Below are 19248 nucleotides of genomic sequence, written 5' to 3'. Positions count from 1 at the left end.
CTGGAAAACCACTCGCTCTTGCGAACCCCAGTTTCCCCATCTGCAACATGCAGAGTTGCTTTCTCCCAGTGCTTTGAGGGCTGTGTGAGGAGACACTATTTCCTTATTGCACAACACTACTGCGATGGCAACTGCAGTAAAGGAGACTCAACAGCCCAACGCTGAAGGATTGATAAAGACAGCTGGAATTTCGCATTGTAGGGCTGAAATGAGTCAGAACAATGCACAAGCCCAGAACCAGAATAGCAGGGAGAAGAGAGGTCAGGGCTGATGTATGCTGACAGAGCTGTCAAGAGCTAGCAATCTTTCTTCTCACGGATCCAGCAAGGACCAAAAAGCACTTCATCTCCATTTTGTGAAGTCTCGCAGAAAAATATTGTGGAGTCAACAACTAGCAGGCTCCAAACATCACAGGGTGGAGACAACAGACAGAAGGGAGCAGCAGCTCTCTGGTGGAGCCTTCTGCTTGGGAAGGAAGCGGCTGCCCAGTGCCGTTCTCCTCCCCAAAACGCGCAACATACTTACAGCCTCTGGAGTCCCGTGTACAGCTCCATGTCTACGGCGTTCAGCGTCTGCAAGTTCTTCCAGTTCTCTATGTGTCTGTGGAGAGGAAGGAAAGACTCAACAGTGGCACAACCAGGTGATTGCTCTGCCCATGCAGGGAACAGCATGCAGAGAGCTCTTTGTACCCTACTGCCCTGCTCCACATCTCTTCCCATCTTGCTTTAGCCAAAGCCTTGTAACACAGGAGAGATCTGGGGATTGGACCTGCTCAGGCTTCAGCATCCACATCCCCAGACACATATGGTATGTATCATACTGCCAAAACAAGCAGTTTCGCATGCTGCTTTTTATTCTGTTTTCCCAGCACTCTGGGAAAGGCAAATAATATGGCTTTATCCAGAGTTTCTAGCATGGAACATGCAACCGATGCATCGCATGTCCTTGGCTAAATCATTTCCCTTCTCTGGACCTCACTGTGCACACTGGTAAACTACAGACATGACTGAGACAGCTCATGCAAAAGGAGAGAACGTAAATAAAGCCTCTCAACAAAAACACGGGGCCTAAGTGGGGGGGAGAGGGGGGAGACATATATTTATCCAGACTCTTAGTAGGGTGGCCAAACAGGTCCTAGTCTTTGCTGGCTGGGTGTGCTGCTGGCAGGAAAGTGCCAGACTTAGTTTGGAAACTGTGTCTTTATTATAAATTCTTCAGTCGCCCGGGGCGTTCTGGCAGGTATGTTATAGAGAATGAAAACAGAAATAGATCTGTCACTGCAGGATCGTTATTCAGTAAATATTAGAGCTGGGGAAAGGTGACAGATTGACAGCCCCAGAGAACGGTGTCCCCTGTTTATCAACAGCATAGGAGCAACGCTGTCAGCCACACAGCCAGCTTGCTGCAGCCATGGGCCTCTGCTACCAAGCTGCAGTGCTGCGTGGTGGAAAAGGAGCATGGTGTCTTCCTCGCCCTTTCAGCCTTTGGCCTCTTTGCTGAACTGGCCCACAAAAGACCAGTGACAGTGCTAAAAGCAATGGGAGGCTTTGTGCACTGCAGAACCTGAAGGAGAAGCCCAGGATTTGGGCTACTGTCCTGACAAAACTAGAGGAAGGGACCAGAAGGTGGCCAGTGCCACTTCCTGCTTCCCACCAGCACCTGCTTCTGACAGGTGGGCAGCAGAGATCCTGCACCGATTTCTTGAGCGAAGCACAGAGGCTTTTTCTGAATCTGGATGCTTGGAGAAGACACTTTCTATGCACATAGGGCTCCCCCGGGGCATGTGGTGGACAGTCTCGCTTGGTGTGCCAGGCAGGTCCCACGCTCTTGACTGGCCTCTGCTTGGACACAGGCAACAGCTCATCAGAGCCTGCAGCCATTTGACACTAATGCCCGAGGCCTGAGCATTTGACAGCTCCACCAGTGAGGCAGTAACCAGCATGATTTCATGCTGTTGACTCCAGAAACAAATTTTTGCTGAGGACTATACTCGGTCCTCCTCATGAAGCACAAAGTCAGTTCAGACTTTCTCTCAGACTAAACTCAGACACCTCCCCACCAGAGAGCACAAGCGTTTTCAGGAGGGTCCTCTCCGGGGAGTGGGTGGAGGTGGTCCTCTCTCAAAAATCAAGAGGAGGAAAAACATCTGGCTAGTCCCCTTAGATAATCTGCGAAGAGAAGCCCAGTTCAGCCTCTGGGAACACATGCATCCCAACTCATATTTGCCTTAATGCAATAATTGGCCCTGGGCTCAACCCCAGAGAGGGGAACCGTTTCCAGTGATTCAGGCTTGGGGTGATAAGCCAAAGCTGAGAGCTGTATCACTTCTGGGCAAGAAGGTTGCAGGATGTCACATGGTGGTCCAAAGGGTAAGTGGAAGGGGAATCTTCTACCACTGCCAGAGCAATCAAGAGGACTGTACATTCCTCCCCCAGCACTCACTGTTTCTTGAGAAAAAGGTGTGTATAAGAACAGATGAACTAATGAGACAGAAGCGCATGGACCTGTTTGAACCATATCCCACATATCATTCATCTAACAGGGGGAAAAAAAAATCCAAACCCTAGACTAAAATTAAACACTAAATATGTTTCTCTTCTCTTGCCATCCAGATCCAAGAAAAGCAGAGGCCCAAAAGAGTCACCTCTGCTTTCCACATGTTCCATAACTGTCTACATATCCAGAGTGGTTAGAGTAAGGACGCAAGATAAAACCCCAACTGGCTGCTGAATGACAATGTAAGTTACGGTTCATCCTAAATGACCTGTTCATCAGCTTGGATTGCCTGCATCCCAGAGAGAATGAGAAACAGGACATTATTAAAGCAATTTCATATTCACTGCCAATGTCTATGGCTCCTGCAATCACTTGCAGAACAGAGCGCAGACTGGGAGGCATCAGTCAAGAGACTCGACAGCTCGCTGAAACTCTTCAGAGGAAGCACAGGACTGCGAGATCAGGTTCTGGGGCACAAGGTTACAGGACTGAATTACTGGGGACTTCTCAAAAACTGGCCTGACCACACTGGGCAAGGCTAGAAACACAGGCTGAAGGCATTTCCCACCTGCAACTCCTACAGCTCACATGAGACCGTCCTCCAGGAGAAAGAGAGAAAAGGGCAGGAGGCAAGTGCTGGGCACCATGGGTCCTGCCAGGGCATGCTGGAGCAACCACATTGAGCCCTGGTGGCAGAGAAAGCAGTCCCCGGCCAGGAACCATGGAGCAACCTGAGCTCTGAAGGAGGAGGAGGCCAGATTGGCTCTTGTTTTATTGATTACGCATTTGATAAAAAAAGGTAATGTTATTTTTGACCTGATACTCAAAGCCACTTGGGCAGCATTTTAGAACAGGTAGAAAGAGACCTCAGCTTGTTCCCAGCAACGTGCACTAGCAAAACTTTCTGATGACTCAGCACTGGGGTATGGGGGTGTTGCACGGGACAGAACTGAAATGCATTGGCAGAAGCACAAATCTCTTGGCCCACTCACTCCTGTCTCAAAATTAAGAAATATATCTGTTTCCATCCACAAAATGGTGCACAACAGCTATGGGCTGGGAGATTAAAGCCATACCAGTGGCATAGACTGCCTGTGTCTCAGAGTGGCTGTGCCTCCGCAGCGGTTTAACCATTCCAAAAGTGACATTACAGGAGGCTAAATACAACTCTGCAACCTGTGCTCCAGCCTCCCAAAGGCAGCCCATGACTTTCCCTACCCAGATATGCTCTGGGATGTTAAATAACATACACACACAGTACCCAGAAAGGGAGCAACAAGAGAAGCAACTGTTGAAATGAATACCTGCACCCTTTCGTACAGGATAGATGCACAACACAGCAGCTGTTTTACATAGAGAGGGAGATAGTATCATCTTGAATTAGGTACACAGGTTAGAAAGGGACCTTGGAGTCCTATCTACTACACAGACACTTTTCAAGCAGCAAACTGTCTCTCCACCGCCTTGCCCTTCTCAGGGATCCCCAGAAATGGCTCTTCCCCCTTTTTTATCTGACTCTTTCAACCTAGAAGGAAATCTACCCTAGATCCTAGGGGTGGCAAATCAGTCTTGGTTCACAGGCACCCCAAAGATGCATCTGAAACACCATTTTATTTGTATCCACATTGCTTTTGAGAGAATAGTGTGCCTTAGCACTGCCTGGATTCACCTGAATCCACTTTAAGAACAAGACAAAACAGAAGTACATCTTATTTCAAAAGTTCAAAGGGTAAAGCTGAGATTGCAAAATTGCAGCAGTTGCACAAGAAAGCAAACGAACCAATCAACAACAACAAAAACCCAACACCCAAAAGACTCCCCACAAACTTAAGTCCCTTCAGTATGTCAACTGGTTCTCCTGCTTCTCCTTCCAGGGTTTTGCTTGCCCTAAAAAGCTCACATCCTCCCTATTACTAGTGAAGATGGAGACCTTCCCTTCTCTGTCTCAGTTCCTGTACCTGGGAGGAACACAGGTTCTGCATTTGTGCCAAATACAGACACGACAACTCCCAGCCTTGCCCTGCCCACGTCTCTGTAATCAGGCTTTGAGGTATGAAACACAAACACAATCAGCAGGTAACTCACTAGCTCCCCGCTAACTTCTCTAACTCTATATTCCTACAGCAATCCTCAGTTATTACCAAGGTACGCAGCTCTTCTGCAAGATGCAATAGCTTCAAGGCCAATACCACACTTTACAACTCCTGAATCATGAAGTGCTCACCACATACACATCCATCTAAACTCAAGACCACGTGAGCTGCATCACTAACAGATAAAAGTGCTGACATTAGCATGTTTTTGTTTTGTTTTTAAATTTGCTTCCTTTTCCTACCTCATGTCTTTTTGGAGGGACCTGCCAAGTCCTTCAGTCTGCCTGCACTGCAGAGCACTACATTATATTATACATTTTACAGACTGATCAAACTTCACCTTAAAATTAATTAGGGCTCTGCCTTCTCTACTTTTACTGAAATGTTGCACCAGAACTCCACTGCTCTTCTCATTTCTTACTTAAATATACTCACAACCATTTTACGCCCATTTGGTCTTGCATCAAAATTGTCTTAGCTTAAGCAGCTCTTTTCCTTTGCTGGTATTTCTCCTGACTCCTTGCAATGTGTTTACAAGTGAGAGTCAAATCCTCCCCAGCTATCATTCACAAGTTATACAAGGCCAGCTCTCCTAAGGCAGCATATCTGTACCAAGCAGCGAAGTGCAAGGCAAATTGTCTCAAGTACCTTGAAGAGATACTAAATCAAGTCTCAGAAGTGATACAGACATATTGCTTAGACAGAGCTCTTGGTGCCAAGATTATTTGGTTTCCGACCTAGCACAACCGACACTCCCACTTGTGACCCTACACAGCAGGCACATGCCCCCTCTTGCCTTTAGGTGGGGCTGGGTCTCCCTTTTCTTCATCATCCTATTTAAACCCCTCTTTCTTGAAGAAAAGTGACCAGAAACACAGAGCAATCTCTGGGAGAGGTCTCACTTGTACAACAGCACCAATAATTCCTTATTTGCACTAGAAATGCCTCGACTTTCTGCCTAAGGTCACACCTGCCTCTCTCAGCCACATCAGCTAAGGGGCTCTCCTCCACCCCATGATCAAGCAGGGCACCCGAGCACTTCTATTTGCCAGGTCACTTTCAGCTGATACAATTTCCCAGCTGTCATCAAAAGCCTGCATTAGACCTGTGCCCGCACTCCCCCCCCTCCGTGTTAAATAGTCTCATCTCTGCTACTCCAGCCCATGCCGCTGCAGCTCTTCCCCCCTGCCACTCTGATCCACCTCCGCATGGGCACTGCCCCAGTACCCCGTTGGCAGGGGAGCCCACCAGCCTACTTCTCCTTTCGTGCTGGAGTCCTGAGCAAAAGCATGAACTAAGATCATCTCCTTATTTGCTAGTTCTGCAGCTCGTGGGCATCACGTTTCACCCTGAATCCCGGAGCTGGGCAGCCAGTAGGGAGGCAAGTATCTACCCTACGTCACACAGGCATAGAAAGAGATTAGAGAGCACATTGACGATAGGGTCACCATGTCGTACGCTCTAGCTATTGGTCGGACTCCAGGACTTTTGGGAGCACCAGGAACCTGCCCCACTCACCGGAAGGGGGGACTGGCAGCTCCTGTCAGTCATCCAAATGGACACTGTGCAGGGCGACATTTGTCACCGCAGTCCAGTGTCACTTTTGAGAGGGCACAAGTCTGAGCAGTTCAACACGCTCCTGATCCACGCCGTGGCCAACACAGCAAGGGAGATGAAAACACTCAGATTTCAACACAACTGGACTCATTTTGTCCCAATACATAGGACAGGTGAAAAAACAGCCTCTGATGCCAGTTTACCAAGCGATTATCTTGAGGCTACTTAATGTTTCTGGCCTTCCTGCACCCTTCTCGTACAACAAGGATAATATTTATCTAATCTCTTCCAGCTTTTCAAGTACTGCGGTCGATAGCTGAAAAAGGCACTCAATAAGAGCCAAGTATTATATAGCATGTGTACACCATGTGCTACTCAAATCTATATCTAACCTAGACTGGAGAAGAGGGACTTTTCATCAGGACACCCTCAGCTCCATTTGCTGCCAGGGCAGATGACACATCTCCTTTAGACACGCTGCAAAAGTATGCACGCGTGCGCACACGCACAAACGAAACAAGCAGAGTATTTGACTCTTCTTGTAGGGCAACAAGAAAACCGATTTGTCATCCAGGCATATTATACATAGTGATCCAGACAGAAGCATTAGCTTTCAATTATCCAGTAAGTTTAGCATTATCAACGAACTGCCTAGCATGCCAGCGCCAGACCACACAAATATGAATTTGATAGGGGGGATAGGCAAGTCATCTGTTAAAACCTTTGGCCAGTAGGACCTGCCTCCTCCAGGTGTGAGGGCAAGGAAAGTCAACAGCCGAGGTGGAGAGGTGCCCCGACGTTGATGGGGAACCCTGAAGGGTAAGAAACCCGCATCTGGGTGGCTGTTGCAATGCTACATAATGACTGCCCACAGACGGAGCACAAGATGACCTGTCAAAGCCTGTAGGACTTCCCAAAGCTCAAAAACAACACAGAGCAATGGAATCAGCCCCTCGGCACCTCCCAGAAACTCTGCGCTGGTTCATCCAGTGACTGCCTTCCCTTTCCCCCTCCCACATATACATTTCCTCTCCAAAACCCAATGAGCTGCAACAGAGGGCCTTGTGGCACCCGTACCCAGCTCCAGGTCCCCCTCAAGCTGTAGTACCCACAGCCGACAGGGGTGACAAGGCGTTTCATCAGCTCTACAAACCAGGAGGCTTTTCCAGTGCCAGGACCTCACCCCTGCTGGGAGTGGGTGCCTCGTGGCCACCCGCACTTATGTGTCGCAAGAGGTGGCACGGAGAGGAGGTCTGGACAAACTGTGTCCAGCTAATGCAGTTCCCAGGTCTGCTGTCCTGCTGTAAGGACTGTCCTCATCCCGAGCAGCCCTTCCCAGCTGTGTGAATGCACATCTGCACTCACCTAAACCTCTTCCCGAGGGCTTACAAACAGCATCAAGTCGTATTTGGGGATTGCTTGAGCCCAAGGTACCTGCTTGTGTGGGGGAACAGCAACAGTTGTTCCCTCCTCTGAGTCAGCAGCATCTTCTCATGGTGTGTTTAGGCCACCTGGACAGCAGGTTTACAGAGGCCGTAAATGCAGGCTGCCTTTATCTCTACGTCCCATTTTCCCCAGCAAAGAGACAGAACTGAGGATATGCCCAGACAGAGAGGACCACGAATAACACTCACATTACCAGGGTGGACAGGCACTCATCACTGCTCAGGCTGCAGCTCCTATCTGCACCGTGGCACCAGGAGAGTGAGGGACCGCGATGCTTGTGGGCCAGCCCATCCCAGTGCCAGTCCTGGGGGCAAGACAGTGCCTGTGGCACGGGGATACTGAGCCTGTGCCTTGGCCAGCCATGCTTGCTGGCACCCACCTCTCCTGCTGGGCCCTACCTGTTTCCAAGCACCCAAAATGCTCTCAGCATGTCGGTCAACTGCTCACCCAGCACAGGCTGCTCAGGAACCTGCTCCTGATGTTACCTCTCCCAAAACCAACCCTGCATTTAAACACAGGTGCCGTCACACCGGGTGCCAGACTTGCCAGCAGTCCAGCACTGTGGCAGAGCACCACCATCGTGAGGGTTCACATGGGACCTGCCATCCCCTTCCACCCACCGCTTGCACACCATGCAAGGCTGTGAACAAGCCATAAAGAAATCAGCCATCCTTCACAGTATTATAAAGCACTTATCACATACATTTATTAACCAGAGGCATGAAGGACTTTATTCCCTCAATATGGAAGTTATAAAATTGAATTGGTAACTAAGCATTAAAGGGAAGTGCTCCTGAATAAAGACTTACGAGGTCAGTATTTTCCCTATTTAAAGTGTGGGCTTTCCTTTACCAAAATCACATGGAAAAGTCACCCTGCAGCAGGTAACTTTGCATCATTAAGGATAATTTAAGGTCACGAGAGAAAAGGGGGAGAGGTAGCAAATATGGCTTTGTAGAAATAATTATTAGCGTAACTCCACAGTGTAATTGTGATTTGTCAAGGTAACAATCATAAAACAGCACTGCAGCACGGCTCCCTTTGCACTTACAGATCTTCTCTGTTAGCCAAGGCCATGTAGAGGTATGTGGGTGCGGGGAGCACACGGGCCCAGGGTGCGAGGGAGATGCACCCAGTCACCCTCCCACGGGCCCAACCATATCCGATCCAATGATCCAAATGGGCCCTTTCCAGAAAGGCTGGGCAAAGAAAACTAAGGGCAGAGCTGGCTAGCGATGACTTGTCTCTCTGAGGAACGGACTGCTGTAGTTGTGAAAAAACCCTGCATGAGCTTTAGTGAGAAAGCAAGCCTCCGAGTTAAATAAGTACAGTCCTGCTGCCCACAGATTCCTGCTTTCTGTGATCCTGCCATCTGGGAACCAGAGCAGATACCACATCCAAGCCCTGACTTGAGCTCAGGTTCGGTATCCCAAATAACTCAACGATCTTCTCTCAGCACTGTTTCTGGGCACCCTGGCCAGAAAGCAAAAGCCATGGAGAGGTGAGGAAGCCTCTTCCTCCTCCAGAAGCTCTCTACATGCCAGAGGCAACTGGTGCCCACAGGGTGAGAGTTGCCCAGCTGGGGACCATGCAATTGTTCCTGCACCCAAGGCTGGGCTTGCGTGCAACAGGCAGCCCCAGGTCGGGACTGGGGAGCTGCAGTGGGGACCCGCAGGGAGTGCCCTCAGTTCCCCCCATGCTGCGGCTGGGCAACGGTATCTGCAGCAGGGTTTGAGCGCGGTACAGCCATGCAAAAACCACCTAGATATGGCATCTCAACAGTTGTCCTGGGGAAACCTGCCTTCTGCTCTACTCAAGCACCAGGTATTTAAAGAGCGAGAACCCCTGCAGAATACCTTCTGGATAAACCGGGGTGAGCCCAGCGTTCACCCAGGCAGCACTTACCTGTCCCCAGGCTGGCTGCGAGCTATTGCTACATGCAAAGAGCTGCTACAGCTGCAGTATCTAACATGATTGCTGTATAAAGACACCCTAGTATGGAAGATGCCCTGAGAAACCATCCTCTGAGTGACAGATTTAAGCTCTGCTGTGAGCACACACACACAGAAGTGTTCCAGGCACTGCAATTAAATGATGCTGTCTGGCACCCCTAAGCGCACATAGGAGCTGCTCCTAAAGGCAGGGGAAAGCACATGCATTTAAAACACAGAGCAGTGCCAATGTGATGAAGACCTCATCCAGTGCTTTAGTCTCCCAGTATGAGAGGCAGGAGGGGCATGAGGCTATCTTTCATACATAGGGTGCTTTGCCCCATGCTCGTGCATTTATCCGCTCTCCCCTGAGAGCTCCACAAGCCTCCAGCTCACCCCAGCACAGCCTCCCCATCCCGCACTAGATCCGGTACGCGGCTTACGGAGCAGACAGCACCCCTTGCAAGGGTAAGGCTTCAGCATTGCCCAAGGACAGCAGGCTGCCTTGATCCACCCCAGACAGATTGCTACAGCAGATAGGAAGCCGTATGTTCCCTTTATCACATGCTACATCCAAGGCTTTTCAGTGCGGGAAGAGTTACGCCCAGTTGCTTGCTTTCAGAAAGGAAGAAATAGGCATAAGGCAGGATGCCAGAGCTGAAGAACTGCTGTGGGTAGCAGTACGACCACCATCATAACAAATAACCTTCTTAATTTCCCATCACTATTAACGAGTTAGTGCTAGGATGAACCAGCCCTGGGGTCTGAAGCAAGAACTTCAGGCGTTTAGAGTTGATCCAGGCACCAAAGAAACCTCATTCATCAGAAAYGAGCACCAGCGAAAGATTCACAAGGAAATCACCAAGGGCCGCAATATCACCTGCGGAGGGAGCAGAAAGGGGACAGTGCCCCGGCCTCGTCCATGCCCCTGTACTCATCTGAGTACAGGCTTGGGCTCCTGGCTCTGCCCTGGCTCCCTGCCGGACACCGTGGCACTGCCCCATCCGGCACACGCAGCAGGACACAAGCGCACCCCAAGCCCGCAGCAGCGATAGGCACCGAGCACTGCTTTCATCCAGCCTCCTCTGCAAGCACCGCGAGGAGAGCACGCAAATCAGCAGCTTATGTCCCACAGACAGACAGAAACGCAGGAATGCAGCCACCCCTGGGGTTAAACATCTGTCCAGCACCAGTAAGAGCTCACCCTCCCGCAGCACCTGACACATCTGTCCCTCCTTTTGGGGTGGCAAGCTTGGAGATGAGGATATTCCCCCCCAAAGTGGCATTTACTTCATTCCTGTTAGGCAGGACAGCGTGCAAAGACAGTCCCCTGTGCCAGGAGAGGCTCTTTCCGCTGCCACCTGTTAGAGGCAGACCTGCGGGACATCGGAGCAGATGCTCCTGCCAGGGACCGTTACCATAAACCCGCTTGTTTGTAAACCCGCTTCATCGCAAGCAGCCGTGCAACAGGGAAGAGAGGGAGATCCAAGGGGAGAAAAACAGTTCCCCTGGGAATTTTACATAGAGCACAGACCTCAAGGTGAGAAAGCACCCTGTGCTTTAAGGGGAGTGGGAGACTGAAAGAACTTCCCTTTTAGGCAACAGCCAGGCCCCCTTGCACCTGCCAGGTCAAAGGAAAGGATGCTTTTATCCAAAATATTTTACACAGTTAGAACTAGCATTATGCAGCATTTTGTGGTGTTTAAAGATCAAAGAGCATTTTATAGAGGAGCCAGCACCCTGGTCAAAATCAGCATCAGAAATCATATTCTGCCTTGTTAAACTCTCCCAGCAACTACAAACTGGAGGTTGGATTCCCTCGCGCTCCCACCTCCGAACAGTTCTGGAGCTTTTCAGGAATTAGAGTTATGCATAAATTCATGCAGGCGGAGCTGCCAAGCTCTGCTCCAGAGGCAGCTGCACTTCTTCCCTGCAGAGCACAGTGCCCACACACATTAGCAAGACGAGCAGACTTACTAAAGCTAGGGGGTCGCTACAGTTCGACTTTGCAGGACTAACTCTTAGTGTCCCAGAGCAGGGGGGAGCTGGGGATGAGGGGAGCCACCCCAGGAGACGGGGGCTCTGGCAGCAAAGCCAGCCTCCACGCTCAGTAATGTCCTGTCCGGCTGCTGCAGCTCAGCTAGAAGTGAGAGCTCGCAGCCACGTTCGTGCGCTGCACTTCATGCTGTGGCTGAAGACAGGAAAATGGATGGAGGGGGAAAGGAGAAAATAAAATCTCCCACAAAACTGGCTGTTTGGGTGATATACTGCGGTGGAAACTGGGAGGGAGGAGCAAGAGCCCAGCAGGAGCAGAAGTGAGAGCCAGGGATGGGGCTGCACAGGCTTCCCYGGCACAGCCCTGCCGGCTCCCCGGCCCCTCTGCAGCACCAGGGATGCTGCGCTCCGTCACCCAGACCTGCTGCCTCTGCTGGCTCAGACCTGCTGCCTCCGCACTCGCACAAACCCGCAAGTACTCTTTTTAAAACCACAGGCTCCACAGGAGTCTAAATTTGGGAGCTTTTACATCCACATCAGATTTCTGCTCCCTCCACCCATCCCAAATCCTAGTTAAATTTAGATGCGAGTTCTTGGGCTGTGCAGCTGATCCTTCCCACTCTCAGCTCACTCCTCCTCCTCCGCCTGCATCCTAAAAGCTGTGAAAAAAACTAAAGCTCAGAGCTGTGCACTGCAAGCGCCAGAAGGTCCCTCTGCTCCAGTTGTGGCTATGGCCATTTAGCAGCCAAATCCTGYGCCCTTCCCTCTCTCCCCTTTTGATTCCCCCCATCCCACTTTATCCTCCTGCACTTCCCTGCAGCCTTCATCGCCCCCATAGCCTGGCTCATCGGGGCTATTTCAGTTGCCGGCTTTCCCACACACACCAAATACCATGAAACCTGCTGTCCGAGCGAGGCAGGGAGAGACAGCCAATCTTTCTTGGACTTGTGTTCTGCTCCCATGAACCATTTGTTTTTCTAAACGGCTCCCAAGGAGCTTGAACTTTGATCCACCAGCATTTTGGCTTCTTGGATGTTTATGAAGCTCAAACAACTGGGCAGCAATGCCCAGCTGGGCTGGAAGGCAGCCAGGCTCCCACCCGCTCCCGCGGCTTGGCCGGGCTGAGGACAGAGCTGCTCGGGTCGGACCGAGAACTTCCCAGAGGCCGGCCTCGGTCCCTGCTATCCTCCCGGCACTGCAAATCTCCCTCGCCAGCCTGGGGGCTGCTCTACGCAAAGCYGAAGGGCAAGACGAACCAGGCAAGCTTAATACACAGTTTATCCTGCACCAACTACCGCGACCCCCCAGGCTTGCTCTCTCTGTTACGAGCAAATCACAGCCAGCTCTGCCTGGCCTGGCCAGCAATAAAAGGTTCAGACTCCTCCATCACCCATGCCACACATGAGAAGGGGTCCTTCCCGACTTCCCTAGCCCAACGCCTGGCAGGAGGCAGCAGTGTCACTTCCCGGACCCTGGTGCTGAGAGTTCAAAACCGCAGGTTGCCAGCCAGCAGCGCGAGATTAGCGGCTTTTTGTCAAGATAATGTTTGGATTCCTGTGGTTTGCAATCAGCCCTTGCAAAACTGTGCAGTGAAAAAAATATCTCCCTCTTCTGCATGCGCTTGCTGTGATGGACACGCGTGCCAGGTGGCTCTTACTGCGGAGGTTTTAAGAGCAGAAGCATCTCCCAGGAGAGGGGGGGATGCATACATGAAGACAGGATGACCCCGAGCCCTGGGCTTCCAGATATTTTGTGGGAAGATGGCTGGCTCTTAAAAGAAAAAACTAACAGCCATACCTATAAACGTGACAGACAGGAGGAGGCAGGGTAGGAAAGAAAGGAGAGCGGGGGAAAAAAGGCAAACACTTTAAAAGAGTTTCATAGCTCTCTACTTTGTTCATATAAACGTGAAAGTGTTTTGCAAAAACGTTATACAAGAYGACACTCTGACAGCCACAGACGCTGTCAACTGGGCTGTTTGAGTCCATCCAGCTAAGGAAGCAGCAAGTCTATTTGAATTGCGGCATGGGGGACGGTTCCTATCTTGTATCTAGGCTCAGCCTGCCACTCCTCTAGATAAAAGCATAACTGAATTATGAAAAAGCCCGTTCACTCAGCACCTCACAACAGACAAGCGCTCATGCAGCCAGGGCTTCCCGTCGTTGTCGGTACAGAGCACGCTGCAAAGCTGGTTTCTGCGGCCGCGCTCCCGGCCCACGAGGCTCCCCGCGGGCACCCTCCTCGCCAGGGCCAAACGCAAAGCGAAACGCTGGAGCTTGGGCTATCGAACATGCTGCTGTCAGGCTGAGCTGGCAGTTCAGCAAACAGGCTTCGCTTTGCACCGGGAGCATGGCAGGAGCACACAAACCAAGTTACAGCAGCTCGGCCGACACGCAGCAACTCATTAACCCCAGCACTGACACCATGGACCCTTCGTTAAGAGGGTCCCCACTAGACACATGCTATTTCCTTGTGCTGTTTAAGATGTGTTTTACCACTGGGGCTTGAAGGCAAACACAGGGCTGCATGGAAGGTTTTGAGTCCACGGCAGAGGGAAGCGATGACATGTAGCACAGGAATGTCCCCCGCATGGGGTACAAGTCACRGGGCATCCTGGGATGAGCGACCCCAGCCCGCAAGCCCCCATCTCCATCGCACACAGCCCCATCCCCACAGCAACACACGGGGCTCCTCTTGTACCGAGATGCGAGCCTACAGACAAGCCTGATAGGACTCATTTTTGGGAGTACCAAACTGTTTCTGAAGCGTTCCCAGAGGCCAGCATTACCCTRACAGGCACCAAGTCCTACAGGGGCGTTTGGGGAATCCAGGGTGGTCATGCTCAGCCGTAACTGCAAAGGGGGAACAAGCAGGGCAGCCTGGCTCAGTCTCCCAAAGGCACCTGCTCTTTCAGCACTTGGCTTGACGATGTATTTGGCAGGACACAGATTCCTTTTTGGTGCCATTTAGGGTCACAGAGCAGTTTCAAAGCCAGAAAGAAGATCCTCCAAGGAAGCCCTCGCAGCTAGTTTTTTGGAAAGAATCACTGAAACTTTGTTTCTCCTCCTCGGCAGCTCTGATGCCTGGACAGTCCCAGTACCAGCCCGACTGGAGCAAACTGCACGAGCCTGGAGCGTTGTCAGAGAAGGCGGCGAGACAGGCAATGCAGCTGACAGTGGGCAGGAGGGGCAGGGCCAGACAGACCGACGGACGGGGCTGACGGCAGCAGGACGCAGAGACACCAGGGCAGAAAGTCGGAGCTGAGGTGCAGCCTCTCAGCTGTTGGAGCCGCCAACATAAAGACACATCCAAGGCTGCCACGGCACCAGTGGCTGGCGGGTGTCAAAAGGCATCAGCTGGCATCGGCAGCGCTCACCCAGCCTGGGAGAGCGAAAGGGTTTCCCGCTGATCCGGGGAGGGATTTCAGGCAGCGAGAAGCCCTTCTCCAGCCTCCCCCAGCAGCACTGGGCCAGGAGGCTCTCCAATTTCTCCCACCGGCACGCTGAGGCTCTGGTTCAGCATCCAGGGCAGAATACTCTGGGTCACCGTGCCAGGTCCGGGCCCTGCACTGCATCCCCAGAGCTTTCTGCCTCCCAGAAGAGTCATTACAGCCCTTCTTCCCTTCTCTCCCCACCAGCACTAGGGTCTGCACTATGCCATACATCAAGTTTTTGTCCACTGGGGCCCATCTCAAGTGTTTGCCGGTGTTTAATAGGGGCAAAAGCCCTGCAGCAAGGGGAAGCAGTGCTGTGTCACCATTATTCACTCTGGGAGCTCGCAGTAAAGAAACACATGCAAGTTCAGCCAAAAATTGAGCAGGATGGGAAAGCTCCGTTAACCAGCTTAGTAGGGCAGTGGAGCAAGATAAGGCAAGACCTCTCCCAGCAGCTCCTTCCCGAATGCTCCCTCCCTCCCTGCCAGGGCATCTCAGTGTGAGGTACTTGAGGGATGCCCCATCTGCAAAGCCTTCCAGCCAGCTGCAAGCAGCAGAGCCCTTCGAGCGCAGAGCTGCCCGTGTGAGGAGCACAACATGGGCCCCTGGCTGACAGCAGGGCTGAGCTGCCGGGATCGCTCCCCCAGCAAGCAGATGGATGCTCTGCCTTCACAAGGGCTTTTGGAGGCCTTGCTCCTGAGCAAAGGGGATTTTTGCAGCTCCCAGCAATGCCAGGGCAACAGGAGGCAGAGCAGGAAGGAAGCAGGATGAGCCCAGAGCAGAGCCCAAAGCCAACACATCACCAGTGCCAGAAGCTGTGCTCCCCTGGGGCTCTGGTCCCTCTGGAAGGGCAGGCACAGGTGAAGATTAGAGACCCACATCTGAGTTGACACAGCCCTTGGCACTGCTGAAATTGCCCAGCAGGGAACTAGCATGGGGATACGGCTGGGTTGGGAAATCGCCCTGCGCATCAGCTGCGGTGTCCCCCCGGCTCTCCCAAGAGCTGCGCCAGAGCACAGCATACATCACGGCTGTGCCGCACAGCCCCACACGCTCTGCCCTTCACCAGCCCGAGCCCTGCCCAGAAGTCACCAGCCTCCCACCAGTGCTTGGCGGCAGGCAGCACAGCATAAGCATGGCCAACACACCGGCTCACGGAGGCATCGCAGCCCTCTCGGCCCTGTCAAGCCACCCCATGCAAGGAGGAGCTCATTTTTCCCTCATTTCAGGCTGCAAGAGCATCAGGTCAGCCTGTAGGCTGCCTGGCTGCATTGCCACGAGGTCCAACACAGACACACTAAGCTGGTGCAATTCTCTCAGATGAGAGGCAACGTGAGCTGCTGGAGCCCCTCACACTGCACGCAGTGGCAGACGTTTTTTGCCCAAGACCATTTTCAGCTGGGTTGGGTTATTTTTAAACATCATTCCCCTATTTCCATTTTGAAAATCCTGCAGTTGCTATGGAAATAGTCTCATCAGTATGGGTGGAGCATAGCAGCACCATCTAAAACTCCCTGTGGTTTCCAGTTGACACCAGAACCTAGGAAATAGTTGTGCTAGAGGTTAGCCAAGCTGCAGAGGGCCTACCCTTGAGCAGCAGTTGATATCGATGGGTAAGCAAGATCCATTTGGGAGTCAAGAGCAGGGATCCACAATTTACCCAGGGATAAACCAGGAAAAAAAAAAAATCAATACATCCTCATGTCAGCTAAGGGGTGAGACAGTTATAAACAGATAACAAGATGCAGTCTCCCAAGTGGTACCCTCATTGCAAAGGAGGCAGGCTCAGAACTGGAGTAGCAGGAGCAAAACTGAGTTTCGTCACTGGCTCCATCACCAATTTGATGCACGTCTCCAAGGAATTTTTTGCCACCCTCTCTGTACTTCTCCAAAGCAAACCTAATAAGCAAGCAAGGTGCAAGACAACACTCAAGTACTGCAAAGAAAGTTGAAAAATCAGGTCACCACTACAAGACTCTTGCCCATCTAGAAAAGAGGCCAGGGTCTCACCTGGTTGGTGCACACCCCAACATACCCGTTTCACGCACCCAGTCCTCCCGCTCCCATCTGATAGTAGAGGCTGCAGATCATTCAGATTTTATACCATAAGCTGATTCTTTCACTGAAAACACTGACAGGGTCTTTGCAGGCAAAGGGACATCCTCCTTTAGTGACAGAGCTTTGGTCAAGGTCCACATGCGTCCAAGACCTTGCAGCAGCAGGAACAAGCCCTCCTCCCTGCCGAGTGCTCACCCGCCTCCCGCGGCGGCAGCCTCCCAGTGTCCCTGAGCTATCACAGGCTGCGGGGCGACAGATGTGTCTGTCTGTACAGACAGCATCTAGCCTGCTGCATGCACGAAGAGCTGCAAGATACCTTGAGTCTGAAACGTGCTGTGGAAACTCAGTCACTTCCTGGGTTTTTTTAAACGCTCCACCAGCTGAGTGGGAAATGCATCTTCTCCACAGGAGCTGACAGCATGGCAAGCAACCTTCTAGAGCCGTGTGTGCTACTGCCATGCTGGTAGAAGTCAGCGCATCTCTCATTAACCCTGGATCTAGGCTAAGTGCATGGGACCCTCGTTCCCATCATTCCGCCAGGCAGGGAGAGGGGGAGGATGTGGCACCTCACCAATGGAGCAGATCCCAGCCGGGGTGCACCCCCCTCATCCTCCCTCCCAGCTCCTGCTGTGCAGCGTATCTGTATCCAGGTTAGTTGTGTCAGTCGCCCTGTCACCAGCTCCCACCCCCTGTGATGGATGGCAGGGCAGCTCCCCTTGCAATGACAGCAGGGAGGCTCCCAGAGCCCCAGGACACAGAGCCAAGCCTCCTGCCCCGACCTCCAACGAGCCCCGCGGGCTGCCCCCGGCTGGAGATTGCTGCAGGGACAGCGACTTTACCATGGTGGCACAGCGATGCACTGCTCTGCTGCCTGGCAGAGTGTCACATTACCAGACCGCATCAGCACACATCGTGGGCCACTAGGTATGAAACTGATTTCACACCTTTGTTCCACCCTCGGCAATGAGAAGGCTACAGATGTTAACACAAGTTTTTCCCCAGCCTTCATCTCCCAGACCAGGGTTTTTCCTACATTTGCATTAATGGCACAGTGCAGATCTCTGCAGGCTTCTCCATCCTCACCCGCCAGCCCCACAACAAGCCGTTGGGTCTGTCGCACAGCACATCCCACCCCTCGCTCAATCCTGGCTGTAAACAGCACAGCATGCAGGCAGTACTGGCACGGCACAGTGACACGCTATGGCACAGTCACCGGGAAGTCCTTGACCTAGGCTGACAGTTAAGTTACTGGTGCCAGGACAGTCCGAGTTCAGCGCGGAGCATTACTAGGACCTCCAGTCCTTGTGAGTACATGAACCAAGTTAAAGGGCTAAATAATAATTTGCACTGTCAAACTGCAAGTCACACATCTACCTCGGGGACTGTTCACATCTTCAGATCACAGAGCACATTTGTTCAGAGTGCAAATGCTTTCCCAAAAGGATGCACTCAAGAGGGAAAAAATAGCTTAAGCTGTTGATTGAGCTGTTTCAGACTTGGTTGCATACTCCTGTGAAACACTGTCCTTTCCACTCTAGATTTGACTGGTCCAAGAGCTGAAACCTAAAGGAAGAAGCCAAAGTCAAAGCACTTCCTTCCCTGTTCGTCTAGTCCTACGTCAGGGAAACAGTCTCTTTTGCTGCCTGCTGGCAGAAATCTCATTGCATCAGCCCAGAACTTTTTGCTCCACGGTTTGTTTGTTTTAAATCAAGTTCTAGGCAAACTTGCCTGCAAAGCAAGCGAAGTATCTGTGAAAGCAACAGAGGGACTTGAATCAACCACTCTCAGTCCAGGAACAGCATACGCAGGTCCAAGATTTGGGAGTGGGCAGGCTACTCATGGCACTGACACCGTCACCTTGCTCTCACGATACTACATTAGTGCACATCACTGTCCCTCTTGCAGTGCAGAGCGCAATACCCCGAAAGCCTTGGCTGACAGGTCGTGCAATCTCTGCTCCCGCAGCTCCTTCCGCCACTGCAGTTCAAGAAGCAGCAGCCATAAGGCAAGCTCAGAGGCAGAACAGGCACAACCCTGTAACAGGGAAAACTAAGGCATAGACCGAGAAGATGGCTTGTCCCGAACCATATAGTAAAACTTTAAGGAAGCATTAAGATGCGCATGCAAATATCCCAACATCCATCTTTTTACCATCTCTCCCCCAGCCAGGAGCCCACACCAGAAATCTCTGGATTGGAGAGACAATTGCTTTGGTGAGGATTAGTTAGCCCCGGGGGAC

At 51.8% G+C, this 19248-nt stretch overlaps 1 protein-coding gene across 6 annotated transcripts in view; it reads right to left on the bottom strand.

The window, feature by feature from the left end:
- Window positions 1–19248, bottom strand: part of NTRK3 (neurotrophic receptor tyrosine kinase 3) — a 239082-nt gene that overhangs the window by 195489 nt on the left and 24345 nt on the right. For all 6 annotated transcript variants that reach the window (XM_026074065.1, XM_026074089.1, XM_026074100.1 and 3 more), the window contains one exon: window positions 526–600. In XM_026074065.1, the coding sequence (XP_025929850.1) occupies window positions 526–600 (75 nt within the window). The remainder of the gene's footprint in view (window positions 1–525; window positions 601–19248) is intronic.

The sequence above is a fragment of the Apteryx rowi genome, unplaced genomic scaffold (genome assembly GCF_003343035.1).
Source record: "Apteryx rowi isolate R43461 unplaced genomic scaffold, aptRow1 scaffold_11, whole genome shotgun sequence".
NCBI classification, from domain to species: domain Eukaryota; kingdom Metazoa; phylum Chordata; class Aves; order Apterygiformes; family Apterygidae; genus Apteryx; species Apteryx rowi.
The sequence above is the reverse complement of the archived record's forward strand: the minus strand, read 5'-3'. Positions and strand labels throughout refer to the sequence as shown.